This window comes from Sipha flava, unplaced genomic scaffold, assembly GCF_003268045.1.
Source record: "Sipha flava isolate LNK unplaced genomic scaffold, YSA_version1 80_pilon_pilon, whole genome shotgun sequence".
NCBI classification, from domain to species: Eukaryota; Metazoa; Arthropoda; class Insecta; order Hemiptera; family Aphididae; genus Sipha; species Sipha flava.
In genome coordinates, this window is record NW_020273622.1 from 25249 (window position 1) to 52847 (window position 27599).

At 31.7% G+C, this 27599-nt stretch overlaps 1 protein-coding gene across 1 annotated transcript; it reads left to right on the top strand.

Annotated features, from left to right (window-relative positions):
* Positions 1-10869: 10869 nt before the first annotated feature.
* LOC112693009 (cartilage oligomeric matrix protein) lies at positions 10870-27407 on the top strand. Its single transcript, XM_025567872.1, has 21 exons — positions 10870-10954; positions 14520-14690; positions 16989-17212; positions 18571-18742; positions 18815-18844; positions 18920-18993; positions 19068-19128; positions 20868-21065; positions 21412-21528; positions 21630-21730; positions 21829-22059; positions 22182-22349; positions 23582-23686; positions 23794-23901; positions 24235-24403; positions 25336-25513; positions 25679-25854; positions 25953-26180; positions 26567-26838; positions 26918-27155; positions 27225-27407. Exons 1-21 carry the CDS (start codon positions 10870-10872, stop codon positions 27308-27310), a joined length of 3192 nt encoding a protein of 1063 aa, XP_025423657.1. The 3' UTR covers positions 27311-27407.
* Positions 27408-27599: the final 192 nt, after the last annotated feature.

The window sequence follows — 27599 nt, forward strand, 5'->3', positions numbered from 1 at the left end:
AGATATCTATGATTATAATTCAATTGATGTTACCAACAATTTAACCTTCTTTATTTTTCAAACTTAATCTTGTAACAGTTGAGTAATTATTTATTTCCAAGCTCCCTCCTCCTACCGCTACTGAAAAATCCTGTCTGCGCCACTGTATGGGAATCAATTTGAATAATTGTGCAGATAACCAGGAGGTAAAGATCATTATTATGATTGTAGACTAAGCTGGTTTAGATACTGGTATAATTTATATGAATAGTTGGGTTAATCTTAGTTGTTCATTTAAAAAAAATGTATTCGTAATGTCAGAGACCGACGTGTTTCTAATATTTATTTATAAGTATTTACTCAATTATTATTTATTATACTTAAAACGTACTAGAAAAAGGCAAATATTTCGTATCAAAATTTTTTTATTGAAAACAAATAAAATATTTTCGGGAGAAGAATTATTTTTGTTTGTATATATCGCGTTTCAATAAATAAGTTATAAAGAAGCAAGTTTGCATGTTTTATACTTTCCTGAGAATACATTTCTATCAGCCACGTTAAAAATCTATTAAAAAATACATATACCTAAATACATATTTAACACGGAATTCCAGAATAAACATTTACATATTATCTAATAAAAATCACTCATAATCTAAAAAAATTAAAAGATCTTTTTTGTAACGTATAACATTGAAATGTGTTTGGATTAACTTCCAAAATATCAACAATTATTATTTATAATATGATGAAGTATTGAAGTATTACTAACATTTAAATCACAATTCAATATGGAAAACACTTGTTACTAACTATTGAAATGTTCCAATAATTTGTTTACATATATGAAACATTGAAAAAAGAAATGCTTATTTACTTCTTTAGGTCTGGTTATGTAGACGTTTAATTGTAGCAGTAAATTTTTCAGCATTTGATACTATTGTATTATTATTTTTTTTTATTTTATTTTAAGCATGATTATTGACAATGACAATCGGATCTAGTACGACGTACAAGAAAATATGAAATTAAATCGTTGCTAATAATACGTCAACGTTTTTGCTCTGTTAACAATATATTAGAACAAACTGTTACAAACTGTTTAAAACTATAAATAAAAAAAAAGAACAGCTACTTTTGGCTTATTATAAATATCATGATTAAGATTTAAATCACTGTTCCACATTACCATAAAAAATTGGTAATATTTATAATGTATATCAATGCTTATTATGTAATTAAATGATTTATAAACTTAAATTTAAAATTTGTATTGTAAAATTGTAATATAAAAATGCATTTCAAGTAAGCAACGAAGAAATTATTGGTTGAAATATAAAATCTCATTTAACGTAAATCATTTGCTTATCGATTTGAATAGTAGATAATAAAGGAACAATAATGTTGCTCTCATATTAGATAAGTACTTTTAACTGTATAGATTGTTCAAAGGTCAAAATTTATTATAATATATTACCAACTGGATATTGGTACAGAAATATTTTTATAAATATATTATAACTATTCATTAGTATACTAACATAACTAGAATGTAGTTGATATAACAATCAAGGTTTAAAATACAATTTTATGATAAAATGTTTAAAAACAGTTTGAAAACGTGCGAGTATTTATTACAAAATTAAGTCAACGGAAAAATTAAATATGGTAAGTACCTAGACATAATACTTAGTAACTATAAATATTTTAATAATCCTCTAAACTATAATGGCATTTATTTGTAAAAATAATTAAGTATACTTAAGTTGAAAATATAAATCAACAATTTATAAATAATGAATATACACTATTATTATAAAAATAATATATTCTTATAAATATAATAAGCAGTGTAATACAATTTGCTAATTAACATTTATTTATATTTTTATTATTTTTTTTTTATTCTTTGAATTTCAAAAACTACTAAAAAGGAATATTTTAACTAAAACACAATCAATCTATTGTTGTGTTAATAAAAGATATAGTAATTTATCTAAATACTACACCAAAAACTATATTGTGGGTTATGCTTATAAATATTCACTTATATTTTAGTAAAATAGAGCAAATTATGATGCATTAAATTAAGGTTAAAGTATCATACACATTTTTTATAAAAATTACTATAAAATATTATTAGTTAAATTATAATTTTGAACTATTAAGTGTTTTATAATATATTTTTATTTTAGGATGATGATAAAAAAATCAATGACCCACTTTCAGACTGTCAAGATATCAGTTTGATGAAAAAGGTAATAATAGTTGGTTTACTCTATCCTTAACTATAAAATATTATCTTAAATAACAAATTAAAGACACATCAAACAATGAAAATTATCGCAATAAAAAAAATTATTATTTAATGTTTAATTCAGCCTAATATTTTACTACTACCTCTCAGTTAATAAACTATGAAAGTTGCATAATTATTTTAAATTATTTCAATACCTAGTAATTGAGCAAACATCTGATTCTTTATTTACGACTTACTTCTGGGTACGATACTGATAACACAATTTGAATTTTAAGTTGATGTATACTATTTTGATTATTATACTATTCTTTTAATATTCTTATTATTTTTATTATTTTTCAATTAAATTTTAACAGAAGATTTTTTTTTCATAATACTAAATATCATATTACTTTATTATTATATATTCAATTCCTAAATTTTAATATTTTGAATATAATTTCCAGGGTTGATATAAATAAAAAAAAAACCAGTGATTACTATAATTTTGTTATATTATTTTACTTCTTAACTATAATTAAAAACTTATCCTTTTTTAGCGACATTATCGTGAAATCTATACGAAATAGTTTTTGAGTTACTTCTTCCAAATTAATTTATCTTAACCTCAACATAACCAGAAAATGTAAAAATCGAAGTTAATTTACTTATTAAATTTTTATTGATTAAATATAATATGAATTATACAATTTTCTTTCCTTTTATTTCCAGGAAAAACAACGATTAAAATTGACAAAAAAGGAACATATCACAAAAATGAATGATTATAGAGCATTGCGTTACTTAATAACCAAAGATAATAATGGTTTGAGTAATAATGGAATAGTAGGAAAAATCCCGGTGTTACTTATTTTTCCATTGATAGTTTTAATTTTTTTACTTATTATGATATATTTATAAACTGTTATTTTTTTAATTTAATTTATAAAACTACTTCGTAGCTGATATTTTAATTATTTTGGTTAAATTTAATATTTTATCATAAATTACGTTTATCAATTTAAATATGTGCATTTTTAGTTTTTAATAGACTGAATATTTTTAAATTGTGAAAACCTCAAAAAAATGTTATTAGTTATAGATGACTAATAAGTTGCCTATTTGATAAAAATACAGGCATAGTATGAATTTCATAAAATATAATTTATTTGGGTAGTGTTTTTATATTACACCCATAGGCGCAAATAGGGGATGCTTAGGAGGTATTAGCACCCCCTATTTTACAATTAGCACCCTAAAATAATGTTCGTGTTTATGTATCAAAAACTCATTTTTGTCATCAGACATTTGACTATTAGAGTATAAAACTGTAATGAAATATAGATGAAAACAATGTTACTCGACAAACGTCTATTCACATTTTATCGAATTCTCCGAAACCCTAATTTAAATTAATTTTAAAACCGGAACCACACCGGAACCTTTATTTGTATTTATTTAAAAATTTCCTCATTAAATCCTTATAGTTTTAATATAAATTAAATACCTAATAAATACAGAGCTTAAGCACCCTCAGTTTTTTTTATTGAAATTGCGCCTAAGCTTTTTGTTGTGTACGCGAACATGTGAGCTCGTGAGCGTATTATTTTATTCACCATTTTTGTAGTTAGTTTAATTACTCGCGTGTGCGTTTTACCAGCGCAGTAAACTTATTCATACAATCGTATAATAATATCCGTGTGTGCATTCGTCTACCGGCACAGTATATATTTATTATATCTATTGGATATTCGCTTGTGTGTTCTACTACCGGCGCGATATATTTTTTTTCTTAGTGCAACGCAGACACTCATAATGCTTGTTTCTCGTCTTCACTGAGTCGGATATTTATATAATAATATTTGCTTGTTCTTTTATTTAGTATTACTTTAATTTATTGGTGTTAGTCTTGTTTATATCTTATTATTTACTGTTTATACTATTATTTTATATGTATAGTATGTACAGCATGGGTACCCATTCTTCTTTCGTTCTTTTCTCGAAACTATTTTCTTTCTTATTGTAATTGCTGATATCCGTAATATCATTATCGCTATTACTATTTGAACTTGTGTTATTATTTTTAGCAATTAATGACGTACTGTACGGGATAGATCCTAAACATTTTGGTCCTCCGAGCCGGATATCTGGGCAATTGTTTCATGAAAAAAAAATAAATAAATACGATCCATTCATTATTATTATTTATCAGTATAGTTATTTAGTTATTTATAATAATACGGCTTTTTATCGAACTGTCAGTTATGTGAGGCGTAACCTTTTGGTATCGTCGATGTGGTAGGCAAACATGAGCAATTACTATGCATTATTTATAAAAGTTATAAAGTTACTGAGTTTACAGTATAGTATTTGAGTATTTATTTTCAGAAGCACTTGATTACTGCTAAAATTTATTGGCAAAAGCGCTTTTTTTAAATGGTTCATAAGATGAAATTCGTCATCTATAACATAATCCTATGTAAGTATTGGTCGGTTTTAAGTGAGAAAACTAAGGTAATTAAAATAAATATATGGGCCAATAAAAAAAAAAATTAAAAAAAATCACCAAAAACCTGACCGAGAATCGAACCGAAACTTTTCTCGATCACAGAATGTTTTGGGGAATACTTGCTTGAAACAGAAAAAGATGATGTGCCTCCTTATCTAGCAATAGAAGGTTGCATTTCATCTAACTGCTGTGGCCCCAGTTTTTCACATACATGTTAACTTTTACACACTTCACCAGATATTTTTGTCGACACATCACCTAACGTAACGAGACAGCTCGGACGCACAGGTGTTTAACAATTTTTACTATTATTTAAAGTGTTTAGATTTAACCAGATACAAATAATAAAAATTAAAAATAGATAAGTATCTATTATTTTATTTAAATAAAAATCCTAACCTTAGGCTATCACAGAAATCTTTAGTTATTTACCGTAATTAATCTGGACATTTTTTTTTTACAATATTTAATCGAATTATTGAACGCCGTAATTGCTTAAGAATGAATACAACAAAAAGGTATAAAATTGATCCTGCACACGAACTCGTATGTCAACACTTGTTCACAGTGAAATTCACAAGTTTAAAGCGCTGGACGACGACAATGAATTAAGGCACGTTATTCACAATAGTCGCTGAAACAATGGAAACTATAATCAAATGACAATGTAACTGCGCAAAACGACAATTACCAAAAGACCAATACAAAATTGACTGAAAACGTGGTTTTACAAAAAAGACTGTAGGCCAGCGGTTCTCAATCTTTTTAGGACCGTCACCTAAATTTTTTTTCCAAAAATCTATCGCGACCCCATAGTTTTACATTTACAGAATCAATACAAATAATTTCTAAAAACAAATTTATTCTATTTTATTTCTTATTTACTACTTTATAATAATAATAATATAATACTTAATTAATAATTAGGCGTATGTGATGAATGTGCTTGTTTCTTACAATCTGTATAATTAAAAAAAACTTCTCGCGGCCCCCAAAAAATTAACTCGCGACCCACAGTTTGAGAAGCGCTGCTGTAGGCGGACAATGAATTCACAAACTTTGCATGTACACCATAGGCGCAACTAGTTGGGGGGGGGCACTCAGGGTTTTTAGCACCCCTGAGTTTAAATTTAAAATTCCTGTTTTTTTTTCTTCAGATTTATATAATCTATAGTAATTACAGTTAAATACCATTTTATTTTATTTTCAGACATTTCAGCACCCCCAATATTTGGGTTCTAGTTGCGCCCATGATTACACCTAATAAATAAACGATTCTAACATTCGAGTTAAAGGATGAACATGTCTTTTATAAAATGTAATTTTTTATGGATAGCATGAATAATTTACTGCTTTAACCAAAATAATACAACGAATCTAATATATTTATATATATGCGTAACCAATCCCTGGTCTTAACGTTTAAAATACTATGTAAATGTTGGATTATACCTTCGACATTTCGAAGTATATAAATTGGTCATCCACGATAATTCTATGTGTCTAATTGTTAAATATATAATAATCATTTAAAAGTTTAATTACTATATTAAACAAAAAAAAAAAAAAAAAAAATGTAAAAAAGCAATTTTTTTAAAAAAAATTAAATATAAATAAATAATTTATAAAAATTCAAATCATGAGTAATAGCTTGAAAAATATCATTAGTATATGTATATAGATACTACATAAAAAATATAATTGTTGCATTTTTGTAATTTTTTTTTTTTTGCGTTAAAAATGACAACTATTTGATCCTTGATAATTTTAATTACAGTTTCATCCTTTTTTTAATGCATGAATAAATGTCCTAATATTTTGCTTAATACATTTCATTCATAATTGCAAAATTGCTTTGTTGTTTAACCTCGCCACCTTAGTAAATCATCTTAAAATAAATATTTAGTGTTCAAACATTTACGAATTTCTATAAAAAATAATGGTTGTCCATCACAAAGTATCCAAAATGTTGATAAAATAATTTTAGATGGAAAAAGTATTGATAATTTAATACAAAGTTGCTCATACAGTTTTATTATTCGTAACTTGTGTGAATAAATATCGAAATTATAGGCCGTCCAGTGAGAGAACGCAACTACTTCGCGCATATGAAGTTCCCCCACCACGCCGCGACCGGTGTTATCGCTATCGATAATGGTCGTCAAGCGTGGTGCTCGGGCTGGTAAAGTGGTGAGAATGCGCAAAAATTGACGGGTTTTGGTCACCGCCCAGATGCGTTCTCTCACTGGACGCGGTGTAGAAAACTAAATTATTCGAATTATCCCAATGTATATAGGTATTCGAAGTAGTTATTTTGTTTTCTAAAAAATATTTTCTATAAGTAATTGAAATATAAATTGAATGTTTAGACTAGAATTAAAATTATATATATTAATATATTATATTGTAGTAATAATTTTAACAGAAATTCAATTAATTAAATCGAAATACAGAAAATTATATGTAAGAATAACCATTTATATGCAAATGTTATCATAAGTATACTTATACTACCTAATGATAATTTATCTTTAGATTTGTACAAGGAATAGTCCAATCATCGTCTCAGAATCGTTTTTTGAAAACAGTAGTACACTGTACACTGATTTAAAATGTATAGAAAAACATTAATTCACCTACATCAGTTACCCGCTCTCGTATTTCACTCGACTCCTGTATTCTAGACCTATTATTCTCATCACTTTTTTTTTATATGCACTGAATTCGTACACGTCGAAAAGTCATGTGTCCAATTCGTAGTGCGCCAAAATGACCGCATCAAATTGACGGTAAGTACACGGGTACACCTATAAATGTCGTCATGCGTCGATACCCGATGTAGTCGACATGTATACTCTATACTTAGACTTGTTTACCTGTCATTCAGTATAAATTATCACTAATGGGAGAACATAGGTTTCATATGTTTTCGATACTATACACAACGAATGTAAAAATCGTTAAAATTTAACGTAGAACATAGGCGTGCGCAGGGGGGTATGCAGGGTATGCAACTGCAGGCTGCGACACGATTGAGCATAAAACACCTTTCTTGCGACACGATTGAGCATAAATTGTCGGCGTATCAAAGGAAATTGAAATACAAAAGAAAACCAACACGATTGAGCATAAAAAACTCTGCAACGTTGCCATTTTCAATTTTGAACTGTATCCGGAACTAATTTATTAATCGATAACATTGTCGATAAAATTTATAAAGCCGATAAAGCTCACGGCTCGCGTCAGATATCATAATAATTGGTGTAATAATACGAGAAAATAATAAATTACAAAATTTTGGCAACGTGAATGTGGCAACGTCGCATAAAATATTCTATGCTCAATCGTGTTGCTAAAAAGGTCTATGCTCAATCGTTTTATGCTCAATCGTGCTTTACCGCAACTGCATACCCTAAACATAGAGCCTTCTTTCTAAAATTACAACAAATAAATAAAAATTATAACATATTTAGTCTTATGTATATTATGTGATTTTGTAGTACATTATGATTTTTATTATATTTTTATATTTAATCCTAGATAGTTTAATTTATTTTTGAAACACAAATCATATGCTATAACGATATAATGTGTTAATGAAATTAAGAAGTATAATAATTCAAGCGAGATTAAATAGCTTTCAACTACAGAACAAGAATTGACTATAAATTAAAATCCCGAAAACATTATTGGTGATATTAAGAATTCAACTGTAATCGTTTTATGATAAATTTTGATTATTTATCAAATTTATTTTGTTTTTCATTTAAGTATATAATAACGTTTTTATTTTTTTTACCCTATTTAAACGTATTACTAAAACCATTTCAACTGTTATGTATTTAATTATTTTCTTCGTAATTTATTTTAAATTTTAATTATGAAGACAGTTATAACGATTAAGAAATGGCTATTCAATCACTTTTTTCAGGAAAAAAAATTAAAATTTTAAATTAAATAGTTATTAAGACCAGAATTTCGAACGCTTAAATTAATTTTCAGTTTAGGGGAGGGGTGGTAGACAGTGGCCGCCTTTTGTATACCCTTAAAAAGAGGTCTGCGCACACCTATGACTTAGAATGCTAACGATCCTTGTTCATTATGATTTGTGTTGAAAAAAAATCTTTAAATATATAAATGATACATCTATAATTATCATAATTGATAAATTTATACGTAAATAGCACAACAGCACATTTATTAAATTCTCATACACTTGTTTTTTATTTCTACGTCTAGAGAAATGCACACGTTCTATCTATATTATGTCACTTAGTGTTTTCTCCAGTAAACAAATGTCTCGCTAGGTAAATAGTCATTATTTTTCATCTAACCCATTTGGATTTAGTATTCAGTAATCAACTGCGAGGTTTTCCCAGTATATGCGAAACACCCAACAAGCCATACGACCATGCCAAGCCCTAGCCCTTCAAGCCATTGCCGTAGTAAACCGGTTTGAAAAGAATGGCAAACATCAATACATTATGATAAGATGCTGCAGACTAAACTGAGGTTCCATCGTATTGTGGAGTACGTGTGAATAATGAGCCGGTCAGTTACCCAGGTTGGATTATGAACTGAGCTACAAATCATTCGGAAAATATTTTTAAACGACATTCACAGTGTCTCGAGGTAGGTAAAACAACGAGATGAAATTACCGATTACGTATTACGAGATTATAATAATCAAAATTAGGAGGTATATAGTGACCAAGTAAATGGTCGACCACGTACTTTGTCCTTCATTTTTTAATTTTTTAATTACATTTTCGTTCGCATTTTATCGATAAATTAAACGTTTGAAAAAATGTATAAGACATTATTACCGCTTAAAGTTCTGTCCGGTAATCCGAGACCATGTACCATGTAGTCTAATGTACACATAAACGGTTTAAATATCAATCGAGATTTTTGAATCTGTAGTGCATTGATAGAGTGCAATATTAAAAACTATATTATAAAAATGTTAATCATTTTTTTTTATGATTTATCAGATTATAAAAAAATAGTAAAAACGATAAATTCACCGTAGGTTAAAATGTGAAATTAATATTACCATTACAGAGTGGCGATGGTAATATAAGTATACGCGCACGTTGCAGTCACCGTACCACAAAATGATAAATCGCCGAGACGTTATTTTTATCGCGTGTCACGGGTAGAAAATGTAATTCGAAAGCGATGACGAAGGGTAAGGTAAGACGTAATGGCACTACGATATTTTATCATCCGTTTAGTATTTAATCGTAAGTCGACTGGAATAATAAAAGATGACACCCGACCACGACATGGAACAATACAGATTTATATATTATTCGCACGCAATCCGATCGATTCCGTTGAATTCGTCGTTAAACAATATTTTCGCAAATAACTGCAATTATTCTCGTTTTAACCTTCATAACCGAGCTCTGTAGTTTTATCATTGTTTTTGACATCAACGAGCGTGTTGAACCCGCCGAATGTACATGTTCGTGATCGGTCCTGTTTTTTTATGTTATTTTTATTTTCGTCCGTTCAGTGTCCCATAACTCACGGTGCGGCTGCGATTTGAAAACGATTTAAAAATCGGTATAACCGGTTGCCAAAAACGATATCGTACCCGGCGACGAGGTGTGTTCTACGAGATTCGAGCGTGCGCTCGGACGACGCGTCGGCCGGAGGAGCCGTTCTCGCCCAGGGATAGGGAGAAATTTGCCGAACGGCAAGACCCGTCGTCGAACGACTGAACGCACCACCCGTCCGTTAAGCGCGCGCGAGAAACGGACACGAAAATGGAAAAAAGCGACCACGACGTCCGAAATCGTAATGATAACGCGCGGGCGACCATCTGCGCGTACCCGCGTGGGCGCCTCGTCCACGTAATCGCATTCACCGCGCGCATAAAACATAAATAAAACGTGTACGGGTGTACAAAACGCGCGGCGTACACGCGCACACCGATGCACGTATTTTGAACGTACGTGTGCGTGCCGCTGCCGCCGACCGGTTTGCGGGGAGGAGGAAGCGGTCGCGAGCGAACAGCTCGTCGCGGTTTCACACGCGCGTCTGTACACCGGCGGCCGTCGAGGCGACAACGAGACCGCGGACGACCAGCACCCATTTGGCTCCAGCGCGAAGACACCCGACCCGCAGCGAAATGAGGGCAACGGCTATTCTCGCCGCTCTTGCCGGCGCCGTGCTGGTGATCGGCGTCCGCGTCCACGCTGCATCCGTTGACCACGGTACGTACACATTGCGATTTAACAATAATCCGACCGGAAACCGATTGTTCCGGTGTTGCGCGTCCGGTAAAGATCTGTCGTCGCCCTTGTTTTCCCTTCGCACCTGAATCGCTGAGTTACCGCGGTTTTTACCCACGAACCGTTGTCGCCCGATCCGAATACCGTACGTCGCGGTGTAGGTGCGTGACACGAATTACGAAAAAATATTAAAAAAAAATAATCCGTCTAGATGATCATTTACTCGACCGGAGGTACGCTGTAAAAATGCTGACCACATTTTTTTTTTACTCAATGTACGTAGTATATATGTAGTCGTGTTTTTACTTTTTAACGTGTGTCAGTGTCGCACGTTCTTAAAATTGACGATTTATGTGTATAATAATATTTTATATTGTATAACAAGTAGTTATAAAAATTTTATTCGTGCATACGCTGTATTACGAAATATGTAATATTCGTTTTTCGAAAGTAAAATTAGGTCCTTCTAGGTTATAATGAAACAAGTCCGACTGCCGACTGGCGTTTTTGTTGGGGGATGAGACACCCCCCAACACTCCCTTCGGGACGGCCCTGTGTAACCTTGCAATGGTTTTTATATTCCCTAGCATCGACGTATACATCATATCCACGTGATTGACCTGACGATTTATCGAGTTGCATATAATTTATGGTCCAACGCATTCATTACTACTAATGTACTGCAACACAATTCACCACTACTTACGTGCATTATGCATATATGCATATGCTTGTAGGTTGTTTTGAATCCACTACATAACATACGTCGTGGTTTCGCATGAGTGATGTAAAGATCTTCTGAAATTAATTAATAGGTTAAACTCTATTGTTTCGATATTCACGTACTCATATAACTCCACGTTCATAAATGATCGTGACCGTCCGTAAAAGGAAACGTAAAATCTAATACATTTTACCATCATATTTTGAACTTGTACAGTTACCAAAAACGTTTCTCCGTTTCGTCTTCTGAAATACATTTAGGAGTTTAACCAAAACAATTTCATAGGAATTTAATAACACGTTCTATGCAAATCACCGATTTTTATCGTTCGATAACTATTAATATTTATTACAATTTGCCCGTTTTAGTAAATAAAATACTTGTATCATGAATCATATGATTCACGACAAATTTATACCCATTGGTTTTTACTAATAACTTATTAGCTATAGTGAGATGTAACACACACACCAAATAAGCATGGTTGGTTTGCATTGGGAACAATAAGACTAATACTTAGTACCTGTACACAATATAGTATTACACATTGTCTATCGAATCAGCAATAGGTACTTAAAATATACATAATTTATCTATGGTTTGACTTTAGTATCCTGCAATCTTTTAGCTGTATCACGTAACATTACATCGTTCATTAATTTAACCTATTGCAAGTTCCTTTATACATTTATTTTCGATTGGCTTGTATGTATCTAATACTAACTATGATATGCAGTAAAATATATTAATATTTATTATCAAAACATATCCCGAAGTAGAATATAATTAATATGACAAGCATGACGTGCAGATCTCAACTTTTAATTATAGGTATACATAATTTATAATTTTATTCATTGTACTTGTACAAATAACTTACAGGCAATAAAACACTACTTTTCGAATATTACGAATAAAATATTAATATGTAATTTAAATATATTATGTATTTTATATTTATCATTTAAAATATAAAGTTTGTAAAATATATAAAAAAAAGTACAAGTACCTAGAATATAATAGTACATATTCTATTCTATAGGAACTTCTTTAACCATAAAAACTAAATCTAAAAAATTTAAAATATTTATTTGTTGGCTGCTATAGATTGAAAATATAAAATATGTTGTAACAACTAACTAACTAAAAATCTGAGAAACTTTATTTTTTCAAAAACTTCTTTTTTTTTTTTTAACATTAATATCAATAAAAACCTATATAAAAATAGTGTTATTTATTAATATTATATAAATATTAATTAAACAACCGTCATTTTCATTACTCAAATAAATTATTATGTTTTCTAAATAAAAAATTATATAATTATAATTTATATTTATTTTTTTTTTATAAAATCGTACATGTATATAAACCTTATTCAGTACCTACCTATATTATATGGACAATTAAAAACAGTCATTTTTTTATCAAGAAATAATGAAATTTCGAAAGAAAAATTTAGAACAACTTGTTTAAAACTTTTAAGTAAAATATTATATATAAATATATACATACATATTAAAGGAATATTAAAAAAATCAAATCTTTTATAAAAAACAAATTAATTATGAAATATCTTGTTTGTATAGAATATAATTTATTACCTGTACCTGTAGTGTTGGATTTCGAATGTAGTCTTTTCATGCATTACTTAATATGGAAGATAATAAAACTGTTAAAATAATAATATGTAAGAATAATCTTAGTTCAATTTTCAATGGAAATAAAAGTGAAGAAACTAGTTTTTGGTTGACTTCGATCCGAACTCTAAAACATATTAAACCATTACTTTATTACGAAACTTAGTTGAGTTATTATATTGACAAAATAGTAAATCACAGTGTAGCTTACGTATTATATTATCTAAACGATTATAAAATGTAATAGCTTGGGCCAAATAATTCTCGATGATATTTACTTTTAACATCTATATTGTGATGAAACAAATATTTTATAAAAAATTTTAAACGTAATTTATTAAAACATGATTATTAATCACATTGTACATACCAAAAACATTTAAATTACTTCCATATTCAAAATACCAGAAAAAATAATGTAAAACAATCATTTGTATGGTTACATCGTAGTAATAAGCAATTCACATGCTTTAAACATACAAAAAATTATAACAATTTTTCTCAAGAGCTGTATGTAATGTAGGGTGGTGTTGAGAAAAAAATAAAAATCCCTGGTCAAGCTCTATCCATGATACTTTCACTTTTAAAAGATATTTAAATTTAATCGTTTAATTATAAAATTGTAAACAGAGTAAAACCGTACGTGGGTCCCATGGGTTGACGGTTGTACCGTGTACCAAGAATACATCGTTTACTTTTAGCACACTCGACTGGAATACTAGTGTAGCCTACATTGTGTAATATGGAATAATAGTGAACGTGTGGGCCTTTAATTTGGAATAAACCGAGCAAATACTTTACGTGTACAATAATCACCCATAGATGATTGTAGATGGCCGATTGTGTCGTATAAAATATAAATCATTGGCGCGTATGACGGTCCGTTTAACGCGAGTATGCGTGTGCCGTACGACGCGTATACATGGGCGTGTGGGACAATACGAATCAGTGAACGTACTACAGTTGATTTCGCTGTTTTTTTTAATGAGCAAACGTTTACAATGCGATTAACTGTTTCGTTCTTTGGTGACATCGGTGTGCGTAACCATTGGATTTTGCCCAATGGTTAAATCATACGTGCGCCGACCTCGACGTATCATTGAAATCGAGTTAAAAGATTTCTAGTCGTACAAATCACTATACGATCGGAACAAGATTTCATTGCAGTATTATGTGTTCACAGGGGCCACGAAAGCTGTGGAGGAAGCAGTTACTAGCGACAAGTTCACAATAGTGATCCACGACGAAGGGCCGCCCAACGGACGGAAGCGTCGCAAACCCGAAACCGTAGCCACCATCGAGTTTCCCGGTTACTATCAGTTTGCGTTGAAAATCGACAGGACCGAAGGACAAGGTATATTACATTATTCATATTCCTTGATATTTGATACTGTTATTATGCAGAACTCGTAACGGTAACAAAAAAAAAATAATAAATAAAAAAAATAGTTACAATAATAGTAATAATAACGGACGTAATAAATCTTTACCCTAAAACCACTGTCGCCGTTGATCGTACTAGGTGCGTAGGTATACCATAAACCGCGTGTAGGCTTGTCGTATTTAATCCGATATTCCGATGTTCGATGATCTAAAAATTTTTCATATATTATCGCATATGGAAATCAATAGCATCGTATTTGCGTACATACAAACTTACCGCATTTTTTTTTTTAAACATTTTTAAATTACTAACTACATGGACTGCATTGATTTTTATAGAAACGATATCTGCATGTATTATGCAGACATAGGTCACGTACACTTGTATTGAGTTACTCGTGTTTTGTAGGCGTATTATATTTTATATAGATGAATAACTTAATTTAACCATAAATAAGCATATTTTAATATTAATATTCATTTAATAAAATGTATCAATTTCATATAAAATCTTTGTTCTATAGTTTTCGATAAATTTAAATCAACATTCAATGATTTTTCAGTTTGATTATTTATTAGAAAAATATAATTTTAAATATTACAAAATATAATATAAAAATATGATAAAAAAGAAATATTTAACGAGTTTTAATATTCTTTAACTAGATATTAATCCAATATTATTTTATGGATCCAAAACCGTTAGTTCCAAAAATGGCTTATGGCTTATTTATATATTTTAGACCAGTTGACCACATTATTTAAATGAGTCACCGGGTAGTAGACGATTTTAATACCATAACAGGAATTGATTTTTTTTTTCGTACACCAATATCATAGTATATCTCAGAAATATTAAAGTAATAAGTAAAAATTAGATACAACAATAGCTGTATTATGCAAACTAAAACATATTTATTCCACAAATGATCATATTTTCAACGTTATATATTTCAGTTCAAATATTCTTTAGTAAAATAAAAAATAAACTTTTTATTCATAATTATTGAAGAGTACTGATTATTACCAAATACTTCATAAAATTGTATTAAAGTGTACACGTTTTTAAACATTTAAGTTGATTATTAAAAATCGAACATTTTTTAATCAATGTAAGTGAAAACCTATGTAGATTGAGACTTGAAACTGTTAACATACATTTATAATATTAATATTTAATCTTAAAATTATTTTCAACAATTAAGAGGACGTCACAACCACATGTGTTGTTTATGCCCAACAAACGTACAACGTCGATTTTTTTCTGATACTTTAATTTTTAAACAAGTTAAGAGTATGTAAAATATTACAGTAAAAAAAGAACTTATAATTCCCTATAAAAATTAAAATATTGGAAAAACTAACCAACAAAATACAGTTTATGTTTTTCCCTTAAAGTTTGATTTAGGTAAGTTTACTCCAATATTAAAGTTTATATTATTAAATTTGAACTACTGAACTCAAATTTACTATGTGGTACGTGTGTTGAGCGGAAACACATTTTCAAAAATATTTAGTTACATGGATACATCGACGAGTACAATTGAATTATATTTTACATAAATGGCTGAATTTTGTTCATATATATATGCATTTTCATTATGAGTAAATATCTAATACTATGTATTTATTGATATATACGAATGACGCATCATCTAAGCATCTTTCAATCTTTTGATAGAATCTATCAATATCAAAAAAAAAAAAAAAATTGAGTAACCAACTAAGGAAAAGGATAAAAAAAATAGTGATCGGTAAATTCCTTCAAAGATCCAGTTAGGCATACGACCTTAAAAGGATAAACCACCGGACAATCCCACGACATCTCGTGCATTATACTAGCCTATTAAAGTTCTTGACGATCGACAGACAGAAAAAATTCACTACGTGAGTGTGGTGAGGAAAAATACAAATAAATAGTTTCCGGAGAAGTCTATTGTCTAGACCGTAAATAACCTCGGATTATAGTGTAATTTGAATAACATATAAAGTATCACACTGAACTGACAGCATATAAAATACATAAAACTTGCATGTTATTTCAATACTTAATGTATTCAAAAATAACAGTGGGAAGAATCGTTCTATTTTGAGTTAACTATTATTGCATATATGCATTAATAATAATTCAGGAATTATATATAATACTTAAAAATCAAATGTTATTTTTTAATTTAGAATTCACATTATGACTTTTTATAAATATTTGGGTGTGTCTTATTACGTATTCAATAAAATTATATTTAATTCATAATTCAACATTTTTCAGTAATCGTATCAACTAAGTTCGATGGTGACATAGACACTGAGTATTATAATGTGAAATCGTTGGGTAATATGTCATCGTCAAAGACTCTTGTGTTGGCTGTAGACCAAAGAAAACCAGGTGCTACAATGACGTTGTACGTTAACTGCGAGCACTTTGGTACCTTGCACACGATCAAAACCCTTCGAGAAGTGTATTTTGACATGAAAGATCCTCATTTACAAATGGTAAGTTGGTTTATGCTGTTAATAAAATAAAAATTTAAAAAAACCTTTTTAATAAAATGTATTAACATTAAACAAGTTATTATACTCGTATACTTTTTTAGCATTATACTTTTATTTATTATACTCGTGTATAAGAAATTGGAATCAGCATTTGTAATTGTAGTGCTAAATAATTTTCAATAAAAACTCCAATAAAAAAAGAGATTTGTTGTTTAACAATGTGTATACATAATTAATTTAAAAGCACTAGATTTTGCTTATTAAATAAATAAATGTTAAATACCTATAGATATATTTTAATTCTTAACGCATAAATGCGTTTTTAATTTTCGTAAATAATCTTAAAACTCATTATCATTATTTCTATAACAAACCACATGAATAAACTTATTATTCATTCATATTTAAAATGTATAAGGTTAATGCGACGAATATAACATTCTAATGTTAATATTATTTATAATGTAACTATAATTTTAGTTACATTATAAATAATATAGATTTTAATTATGGGATACCAATTTAATTTAAAAATAAGTACTAACATGCATTATTCACATTAGACACTACACAGATTTTTACCAGACATAACCATAAATAGATTAAACAAACATATGGTAATGTATGATGTTCGTATTTTGTAATTACTTTTCTGAAGTAGCTAGCAATTACATTATTTCCTTATGCAATTATAATTTATATCCTTTAAATCATCGTGAAACATATATGAAAACAAACACCACATACGCATACTAATACTTACGATATGTACGATCTTACATATCCATATAGAAAATATATTGTAAACATTAGAACACGTGTTAAGGAGTAAAGTATAAGCAGTAAACTGTGTATTACTATTTAGTGTACGAACGAGCTCTGACTGCCTTCCGCTGAAGTAAACAGAAATCAGTTTTTTTAAATTTCTACTTCAAAAAATAAGCAACAAAAACAAAACTTAATTTTATAGAGGCTTACAAAAATATTGTTTGTATACCCTTGTTGTAACTTTTGTCGACTACAGCCAGTTGTCCGTCTACACTTACAGTTTTATTTCTTAGTACTCGTATACCAAACAGATAAATATAAACACATACGTTCGTCTATACACAACACATTTTTTTAGTAAAACATAACTGAACCACGTGTCTTTTTGTTTGTAATAAAACATTTTTTTGTAAACGATTTTATTTGATCACACGATTTTAAATGGCATATAAATTTTAAAAGTTGTCTGAATTTAGTCAGGGAAGTCGTTTTCAACGTTTTCTTCCATTACCTTTTACAATACAAATCGCACCAGTTATATCATGACCAATATTTTAAATAATTTAATCTATATTACATTTTATTTATAGACGCACGAAAAAAGATTTGAAATTCAAGTGTTCCCCGACACAGATTGGAAGACTACTTTGTCGGCTAACAAGTGTCCTACTAATGATGATAGCTCAGACGTGGAACAGATGCCTGCGATGCAACCACTACCAGTCACCGAAATCGGAATTAAAATGCCGAGTATCGGAAGGGGTAAATGTTCTAAAGCACAAAAATGTATAAAAAAAACTGTTAATAAATTAAATCACATTTTATAATTCATAGGTGATATTCCGATAAATCATGACTGTGACGGTAAGTAACCCGAAAACTATTTCCCAACAGTACCATGCGAATATAAATACAATATTTTATATTTTATATTTTTAGACTTGTTTTTCGTAAAAACCATACAAGAGCTGATGCAAATGGTAAAACGACTCAAAGAAGAAGTCGAAGCTCAAGTAAGTAGAATGAAACAAGAAAAACTGAAATAATATTTACCTACTGTTATTAATTCAGTTAATGTTTTATACAGCGACTCGAGATTTATAAGCTCCGCCAATTATTAGAGCAGTGTGACGATTTCTGCAGGCCAGGTATGAGGAAAACGTAGGCTCACGGTGATCCAGGGCTGGACTTCGATTCTAGTTATTTAATTTATATAATTTAATAATTAGTAGCTTACCTGAAAAGTGACCATTATTTTTTATATTACTAACTTCTCATTAATATACATCAAAGTCATATCCAGTGAATTAATCGTTTGTAACCAATTGCACCGTTGTGTTTTTTTACCCAAATAAATTTTTTTTATTTTATTTTTTTACAAAGTATTATTTTTTCAAATTTATCACCCAAGTCCAGCCTTGGTCAGCGTATCAATGTATATACAATTGTGGAGTAGTATGTATTATTTATAATTTGTAATATTTTCGTCCAAGGCTGGTCTTTGGGAATACCTTTAATACCTACTCACGCGTACATAGATGATAAATGTTATTATCGATAATAATTTTGCTTTGAAAAGTGTTAAATTTTTCAGAAGATAACTTCAAAACTCAATTCTTTATTTTAATAATTTTATATTTTTATATTTTATCAAATGATAGGATTATATAAAAGTTTTAGAGCAATTTTTCTATCAGAAAAAAATAACTTACAAATATATAACTAATCTAGTCTATACAATTGGTAAAAACAATATGTTAATTTTAAATTTATTCTCATAAAACTTTTTTGTATTTAATAAAAAATTTAAAGATTTGAAAAATAATTATAAATAATCTTACAAAATGTTTAAATCATTAATTTAATTAGGAAAATAAATTAATTTAATATACTTCTGTGACTTGGAAAATATATGATTCAATGCAGTGATATAATTGAAAAATTTGGAACTGATCAGATAAAATTTCAAAATATATAGTTTTGCCTTTCATTTGTACAACTATAACATTGTTGAAAAATGGATACCATGTTTTATAAGGAAATTAACAAGACAAATGTTGGTGTTACTCGAGACAATATCAAGTATGGTACAGCTTATGCGCATGGAAATGTATTAATTATCTTAATATAAAAGTATAAGCGGAACGAAATCGTGAATTTACTGTTTAAAATCTATTAAATGTTTTAATCTATTATTTAATCTTGAATTGGAAAACATTGAAATAAGACTGCTTTACAAATATTTTAACGGTGCACTACAGTCTACAATAATACACATCAACTTAAGCCACTATATACATGCATAAATCATTAACATATTATTAGAAAATAAATCAATGTAAAATATTTAGAAAACTATAAAATGTGGTTTTAAAGCACATTTTAAAAAAACTTTCAGAATTAATAATTCGAAATGTATGGTTTACTTGTATTATTACCTTCTTGGACAGCCTTTAACTTTTTGTATAGTTTTCCATATCATATAAAGTAAAACTTCATTAAATTATGTAAATATTTATTTATTTTGTTATTTTGTTACACATAATCAAAAACAAATACTGCTATGTCTTAAATGTATAACGCATAAAATATTCATATCAACACCATTCACCTGCACTTTTACACATGCGACGCACGCATTGTCATATTTTGTACTTACATACTCGAAAAATAGAAACCCTATAGTTACCTCAGTTAGAATATTTTTAACCTTTTTAAATTTTTAAGATAAATGTTCGTTATTTCATATGGTTTTATCGATATAACACGTACCTATAACATGTTTCGCCAAAATTAATATTTATCGCCATGCGCTAATATCGGCTTCGGTGTACTAGAGTACATGATATCAAGTCAAATAAAATTCAAACGAAATTGGGTCGAACAGGTGGTACGAGACAAACGCTGCCGCCACCACCGCCGCCGAAGCCGAGTTGCAACGGCAGCCCGCCATCGTGTTACCCAGGGGCCGAGTGTCGAGACACGCCGGATGGACCACGGTGTGGCCGGTGTCCTCAAGGGATGGTGGGCGATGGGAAGACGTGTAAGCCAGGCAGGACTTGCGCGATGAAACCGTGTGCTCCAGGTACTTATCGTCCGTTCTACACCGTACACGTACGATCCCAATCGTTTTTCGAAACTCGGAATCCCGGGTAAACTGGTACACCGCTGATCTCGGGGATTTTCACGAAATGAATATCCTTACTGTTACTTCGCTCGTGCAATCGTCATCATAGCATTAAAAAAAATAAATAAATAAATAAATAACCAGGCGTTCGAATTACTTTTCGTCATTCGTATACTAATACCGAAATCCCGCGGTCCGTACGAACAGCGTACGGCCCAAGATCGCAAATGAAAACCGGGATTTTGCTTTCCGTGCGTGTACCACATTACCACGTGTTAACCGTTGATGTACCGCACATTTTCAGGCGTCAGATGTCAAGACACGGTAGACGGTTTCCGGTGCGGTCCATGTCCGGAAGGTTACGTCGGTGATGGTCAGAGGTGTCGTCCGCGTGGATGCGATATGAATCCTTGTTCTCCAGGTATATCCACGCACTATACTTCTAAAAATAATAAACCTATTTGTATACATAAATTAACATGCGATGCAGTTCCGCAACTAACGTGGATTATTTTTAATTAGGCGTCCAATGTTCACCATGTGAAGAACCGCCGTTCTACAAGTGTGGCAGTTGTCCTACAGGGTTTATCGGCAACGGGACGAATTGTGTGGATTTGGACGAAGTAAGATATCGACTGTATAAGACTATAAGCACGATCGTTTTTTTTTCTCGCGTAAGTCGGTATTTGCAATAGTGGGATATGCATCGTTTTGTTTTCAGTGTGATTTGGATGAACCGTGCGATCCTCGGGTACAGTGCACAAACCTCAGACCAGGCTACAAATGCGGTCAGTGTCCACCCGGTTACACGAACGTGGGCCCTTCGCAGGGTATTGGGGCTGATGGTACGAGGAGAACTGATGAGGGACGGCATCGGTGCGTGGACATAGACGAATGCGCTGACGACAGAAACCATGGATGTGCTCCAAACTCCCAGTGCATAAATACCGAAGTAAGATTATTTTTTCTACTCGTATACATTTAGTTATTTTATATTCAATATGGTTAAAAAAAAATCTATTATCAATAATTAACAATTTAACCATCGAAATCTTTGAACTTACTTCGTCCAAGGGTTCTTACCGTTGCGGCGGCTGTCGGTCAGGCTTTATTGGCAACCAGTCGTTGGGCTGTCTCTCTGTTGAAAATTTAAAGAAAACACCGTGGATGTGTCCGGATGGTACGATGTGCCATCAGAATGGAGAGTGTGTCAGATCAACTACAGGAAAATATTCTTGTGAAGTAAGTAAATGAAATAATTATCATTTTGTATCGGGACATTGAAAGTCGTGTAAATAATTAGAGAATTATACTCAAAATTATTTATTGTTTGTACAAGAATATAACATAACATAACAATATTTTAACAATGCAATAAAAAAAATGTACAGGGGAATGACTAGTACAATTTATTAGTTAATAATTAGTTATTATTTAATAATAAAATATAAATTATAACGTTTCAATAATAACATATAACATAAATAATAATGGATTAACACTAAATAGGAATAAAAGCTTATAGATAATTTAGTACCGTTGAAGGAATATGAAATAAAAATTGGTAAATTATAATAAGATTCTGATAAAATTTTATAAGTGACACTATCATTTTTTTTATTTGACTGTGTTGTAGCATTAATTATATGTACGATGTATAAATAGTATATATAATCAATGGTTTTAGGAAATATTTCTTAATAAAATAGATCTTTAAATTGTAATCTTAATTACAGCTTTCTTTTATCTTACAATCGTAAACGGTCAATGTACCTGTATACTACATACATAATATTTAATATAGCATAAGGTAGAACACTTAAATAATTGATTTTCTGTTTAACGTGTAGATAATTTCGATAAAAATATTTTGTACAGGCTAATGACTATAGAGTGCTGCTTTATGGTACATTATGTTTGTTTTAATATTAACAATTTCTTACTGCGTTTATTCTAAATAAATACTTATAAAATAGCATTGTTTTCAAAAATGTCTGATCAATACGTTTTGTTTGTAATTGAGCACTATTAACTTCTAATAAAGAAGTCTTTTGTTAAATTTGCCGTGACTATCGTGAGAATCTTAATTTCCGCTCTATAAAAAAATACATGTCTTATAGATATTTTATATAAATGTGTATAATACATTTACGTATATAAGAACATATGTAGGTATTATACTATTAGTAAATACCAAACATACCAAACAACTGGTTTTATTTGATTATAACATAGGAATGAAATTGAAATATGTCATTTTAAATTTATAGTTCTCAAAATCTCTACATTTTTATAAGCATGATTAAGTCCACTATTTTAAAATAATACCACTGTTTCAAAATATAATGCCCTTGGTCGACTAAATTTCAACGATACATTTGGGTACTCGATTAATACCTAATACTTGTTATACCTTATCGTTTACATGACTTAAGCTGGAATGGAATAATCTTCGATTGTATTCTACGTTTTAGTGCATTGTGGGTTGGGCGGGAAACGGCAAAATATGCGGACCAGATTTGGATTTGGACAGATGGCCCGACATCGATCTTCCGTGCAACGACACGCGTTGTAAAAAGGTTAGTGCGTTGCGCATCAAAATTATTACGGAAATGAAAAAAATACATGTCTCGCTTTACTCAGAATTTGATAATAAGCATCCGATTTTCCTATTTTTGCTGTACAGGACAATTGCATGAGAGTTCCCAATTCGGGGCAAGAAGACGCGGACCAAGATGGTATAGGCGACGTTTGTGACGATGACGCCGACAACGATGGCGTGCCGAACACACCGGTAAGATATGTGCCATCACAAGCCATTCATAGCTCGATTTCGTGCGGTGAGAAGGGGTGATACTGCCTCGTCAAATCGATTGTATAGGTTGTAGGTTAGGTTCGAATCGACAGATTTTAAACAATACAATTATGGTTATTATTTTAAATAAATAAAACCGGTAGGTGCCCATAGGAGAAACTCTATAATAATTAATTCGTCTCCTTTGAATTCTCCTTGGGTAAAACTAACATTTTGATCATATCCCACTCTCCAAACTACGCCCTACGGTAATGATTTATTGTTAAAGCGTGTAATGATATCAGTCAACTTATTATTCTATTTGCATTGCAGGACAACTGCCCATTGGTATCCAATCCAGATCAACTGGATTCTGACCAAGACGGTGCGGACAAAAAAGGCGATGCTTGTGACAACTGTCCGACAATACCGAATCTGGATCAGCACGATACGGACAACGACGGAATAGGAGACGCTTGCGATTCAGACATCGACAATGACGGTACACATACCCGTGTCAACCCGGTGTTACTGATTTTTGTTTTTAAGAGAAAGCATTATTTTTTAAAACACTATTCATGAGTAAAATATTTAACGACACTGTTCTTACTCTCGTCTGTCATAATGCGTTTCCTACACTATCCATGTGCACACGCAGTTTCAAGTCGTGCACAATTTTTACAAAACATGTACACCAGTGCACGTCAACAAAAACTATTCTAAGGGTTTTTGATATGTTCAATGTTCAAGATGGATAGGGGACTCACCTGCGTGTATACACCTGCCGTCTGATGAGTACCCTCCCCTTAGATATTTTGTTATATATCGTACGGTACCAGTACTAATGGGGTATTTTGAACCACGTTTCAGTGAAAGAGGGGCAAGAAAAATTCTGAGTAGACTCTTTTGTTAAATAATAACGTCCATTGCTTATATTTTTCAAACTAGGCATTTTACTCTGCTTTCGTTTCGTCGAATGACTAATATTTCTTTTAAAAATTTTCTTGATGTAATCGGACACTTGCGTGTCGGTGTAATATCTACTACGAGAAAATTTATTTGTCAAAATTCTTGAAATATCCACTAAATGGTAGTACGAGTACAATAATATAAATTTTTAGAAATACATATAAAGAAAATTTAACATCAACCTGAATTGTGTTTAACATATTGTTTATAACTCAGGATGAATTTGGTACTTAATGAGTAACTAATAAGTAAATGTTTTATAAACACTGAAAACTAACAATACTACAGTTATAAGTCAAGCAAATGTTATAAATTGATAATACTAAAACTTAAATCACAAAATTAAAGTATAGTTGGATTTAGAAATTAAAACATTACATTTTGTTATAAAAATACCCCTCCCGTTGAGTAAATAGAACATTGGTTTCGAGTGTTACTTAGTTATTATATACCTGGTGCATATAGGCGTACTGAACCACGAAGATAATTGTCCGAAGAAGGCAAATCCTGACCAAAGGGACACGGACGGCGATGGGCTCGGCGACGTTTGCGACAACTGCCCGAGCATGCACAACCCGACTCAAACGGATTCGGACAAAGATCTGATAGGCGACGCATGCGACAGCGATATCGACAGGGATAGGTAAAATTTTGGATACCGTCATTCGGTTGATGGACGTGTGTGTGTGTTTATATAGAGGGGGGGGAGTAAAATAAACTTTGAAACGGGATCGTGCACAATAATTAATACATTGCGTTAGCAACCGAACCAGACGTTTTATAGAAACGTGTTTTGATCCGGACGCAGGGACGGTATTCAGGACAGCGTAGACAACTGCCCTAAGGTAGCCAATTCCAATCAGCTAGACACGGACGGGGACGGCAAGGGCGACGAGTGCGATCCGGACATCGACGGGGACGGCATCAGTAACGTACAGGACAACTGCATGCTGGTGTTCAACCCGGACCAGGCCGATTTCGACGGTCAGTAAATGGTATAACCATTGATTGTTTCTGTGGACCCCTAGCGGTCGTCAAAACCAAATGACCGCGGCGTTCGTCGCGCACCCGTTTGCACACAGGTAACGGCGTCGGGGACATATGCCAGGACGACAACGACTACGACAAGGTGCCCAACCACTTGGACAACTGTCCCAACAACTCGAAGATATTCACCACGGACTTCAGGACGTACCAGACGGTCGTGCTCGACCCGGAAGGCGATTCCCAGATCGACCCCAACTGGGTGGTGTACAACAAGGGAGCGGAGTTCGTGCAGACCATGAACAGCGATCCCGGCCTGGCCGTAGGTAAGTTAGCAGGGTACATTACGCGCGCAGACCGTTGCCGCCGGCGAACACGTGCTCCCGTCCCGCACGCGTCCGAATCGTGTCCCCGCCGGAACAAAAAAAAATTAAGAATCGATTTCGACGCGGAACTCCTCGGCGAGCCGTGAAGGTTTTTCGGACCCCGATAGAGGACGACCGGCGCATGACTGCTCTTGCGACGAGGTCGGCACAAACGTTAGCGAGCCGGTACGTCGAACACGGTTTTTTGCCGCCGTCCGCGAACCACTGCAGGACGCGAGAACGGACCAGTATTGGTAACACGTGGCCGGAGTCAGACGATGGGCACGGGTGACGAAACCGAGAGATGACCACCGCCACTACTGCGCGCGTCTTCCGCTGTTGTTTAGGTTACGATTCGTTTGGCGGCGTCGACTTCGAAGGCACGTTCTTCGTGGACACCGACATCGACGACGACTACGTGGGCTTTGTGTTCAGCTACCAGGACAATCACAAGTTCTACACGGTGATGTGGAAAAAGGGCACGCAAACGTACTGGCAAGCGACTCCGTTCAGAGCGGTCGCCGAACCGGGGATACAGATCAAGGCCGTGCACTCGGAAACCGGACCGGGACAAATGTTAAGGAACGCTCTGTGGAACACGGACAGCACCGACAAACAAGTGAACGCACTACAGAATAACAATTACCAATAAATATAACTATGTCGTTTACCGTACGCGTAACCGTGTTCGTGAACAGGTGAAACTGTTGTGGAAAGACCCACGTAACGTCGGTTGGAAAGGAAAAACGGCCTACAGGTGGATACTGTTACACCGTCCCAAGATCGGATTGATCAGGCTAAGAATATTCGAAGGGCAAAATATGGTGACCGATTCGGGGAACGTGTTCGATTACACGTTCAAAGGTGGTAGACTAGGAGTGTTTTGTTTCTCCCAGGAAATGATCATATGGTCAGATTTGGTTTATCGCTGCAATGGTATGTCTATGGTGTACCGTCGTCACAATCACAAGCTTTATTAAGCCCTTTGATTTTTCATGATTTCAGATAATATACCAGAAACCATCTATCGTGAATTACCTCCAAAGTTGCAACAAGAAGTACAATTAGATACAAGACGGGTTTCTAACTAACAAACGTGTACTAATTTTGTTATAGTTAGGGTAGAAACTTCCTTATATATCTAATATAGAAAATAAGTACGCGTTTTTAATCAATTAATTTTAGATTTATTTTTTAAAATATAAACATTATTTGATAAATCTAAGTTTTTATAAAGTTACTTATAATACAAATGATAAGTGTACAATATAAAAGTAATCAAATCAGTAATTCCTGTTTTTTTTTCTACAAAAATTTGGTATTTGATTTCAATACATTTTATTTTATAATAAAGACATTTAATAATCAAGACTTATAGAA

What these genes read in the sequence shown, in the direction of transcription:
- LOC112693009 (XM_025567872.1), top strand. Translation starts at nt 10,870, where the DNA reads ATGAGGGCAACGGCTATTCTCGCCGCTCTTGCCGGCGCCGTGCTGGTG. An exon ending in AATGCCGAGTATCGGAAGGG is followed by an intron (nt 18,743 to 18,814) that starts GTAAATGTTCTA and finishes TATAATTCATAG; the next exon opens with GTGATATTCCGATAAATCAT. An exon ending in ATGGCGTGCCGAACACACCG is followed by an intron (nt 23,902 to 24,234) that starts GTAAGATATGTG and finishes TTTGCATTGCAG; the next exon opens with GACAACTGCCCATTGGTATC.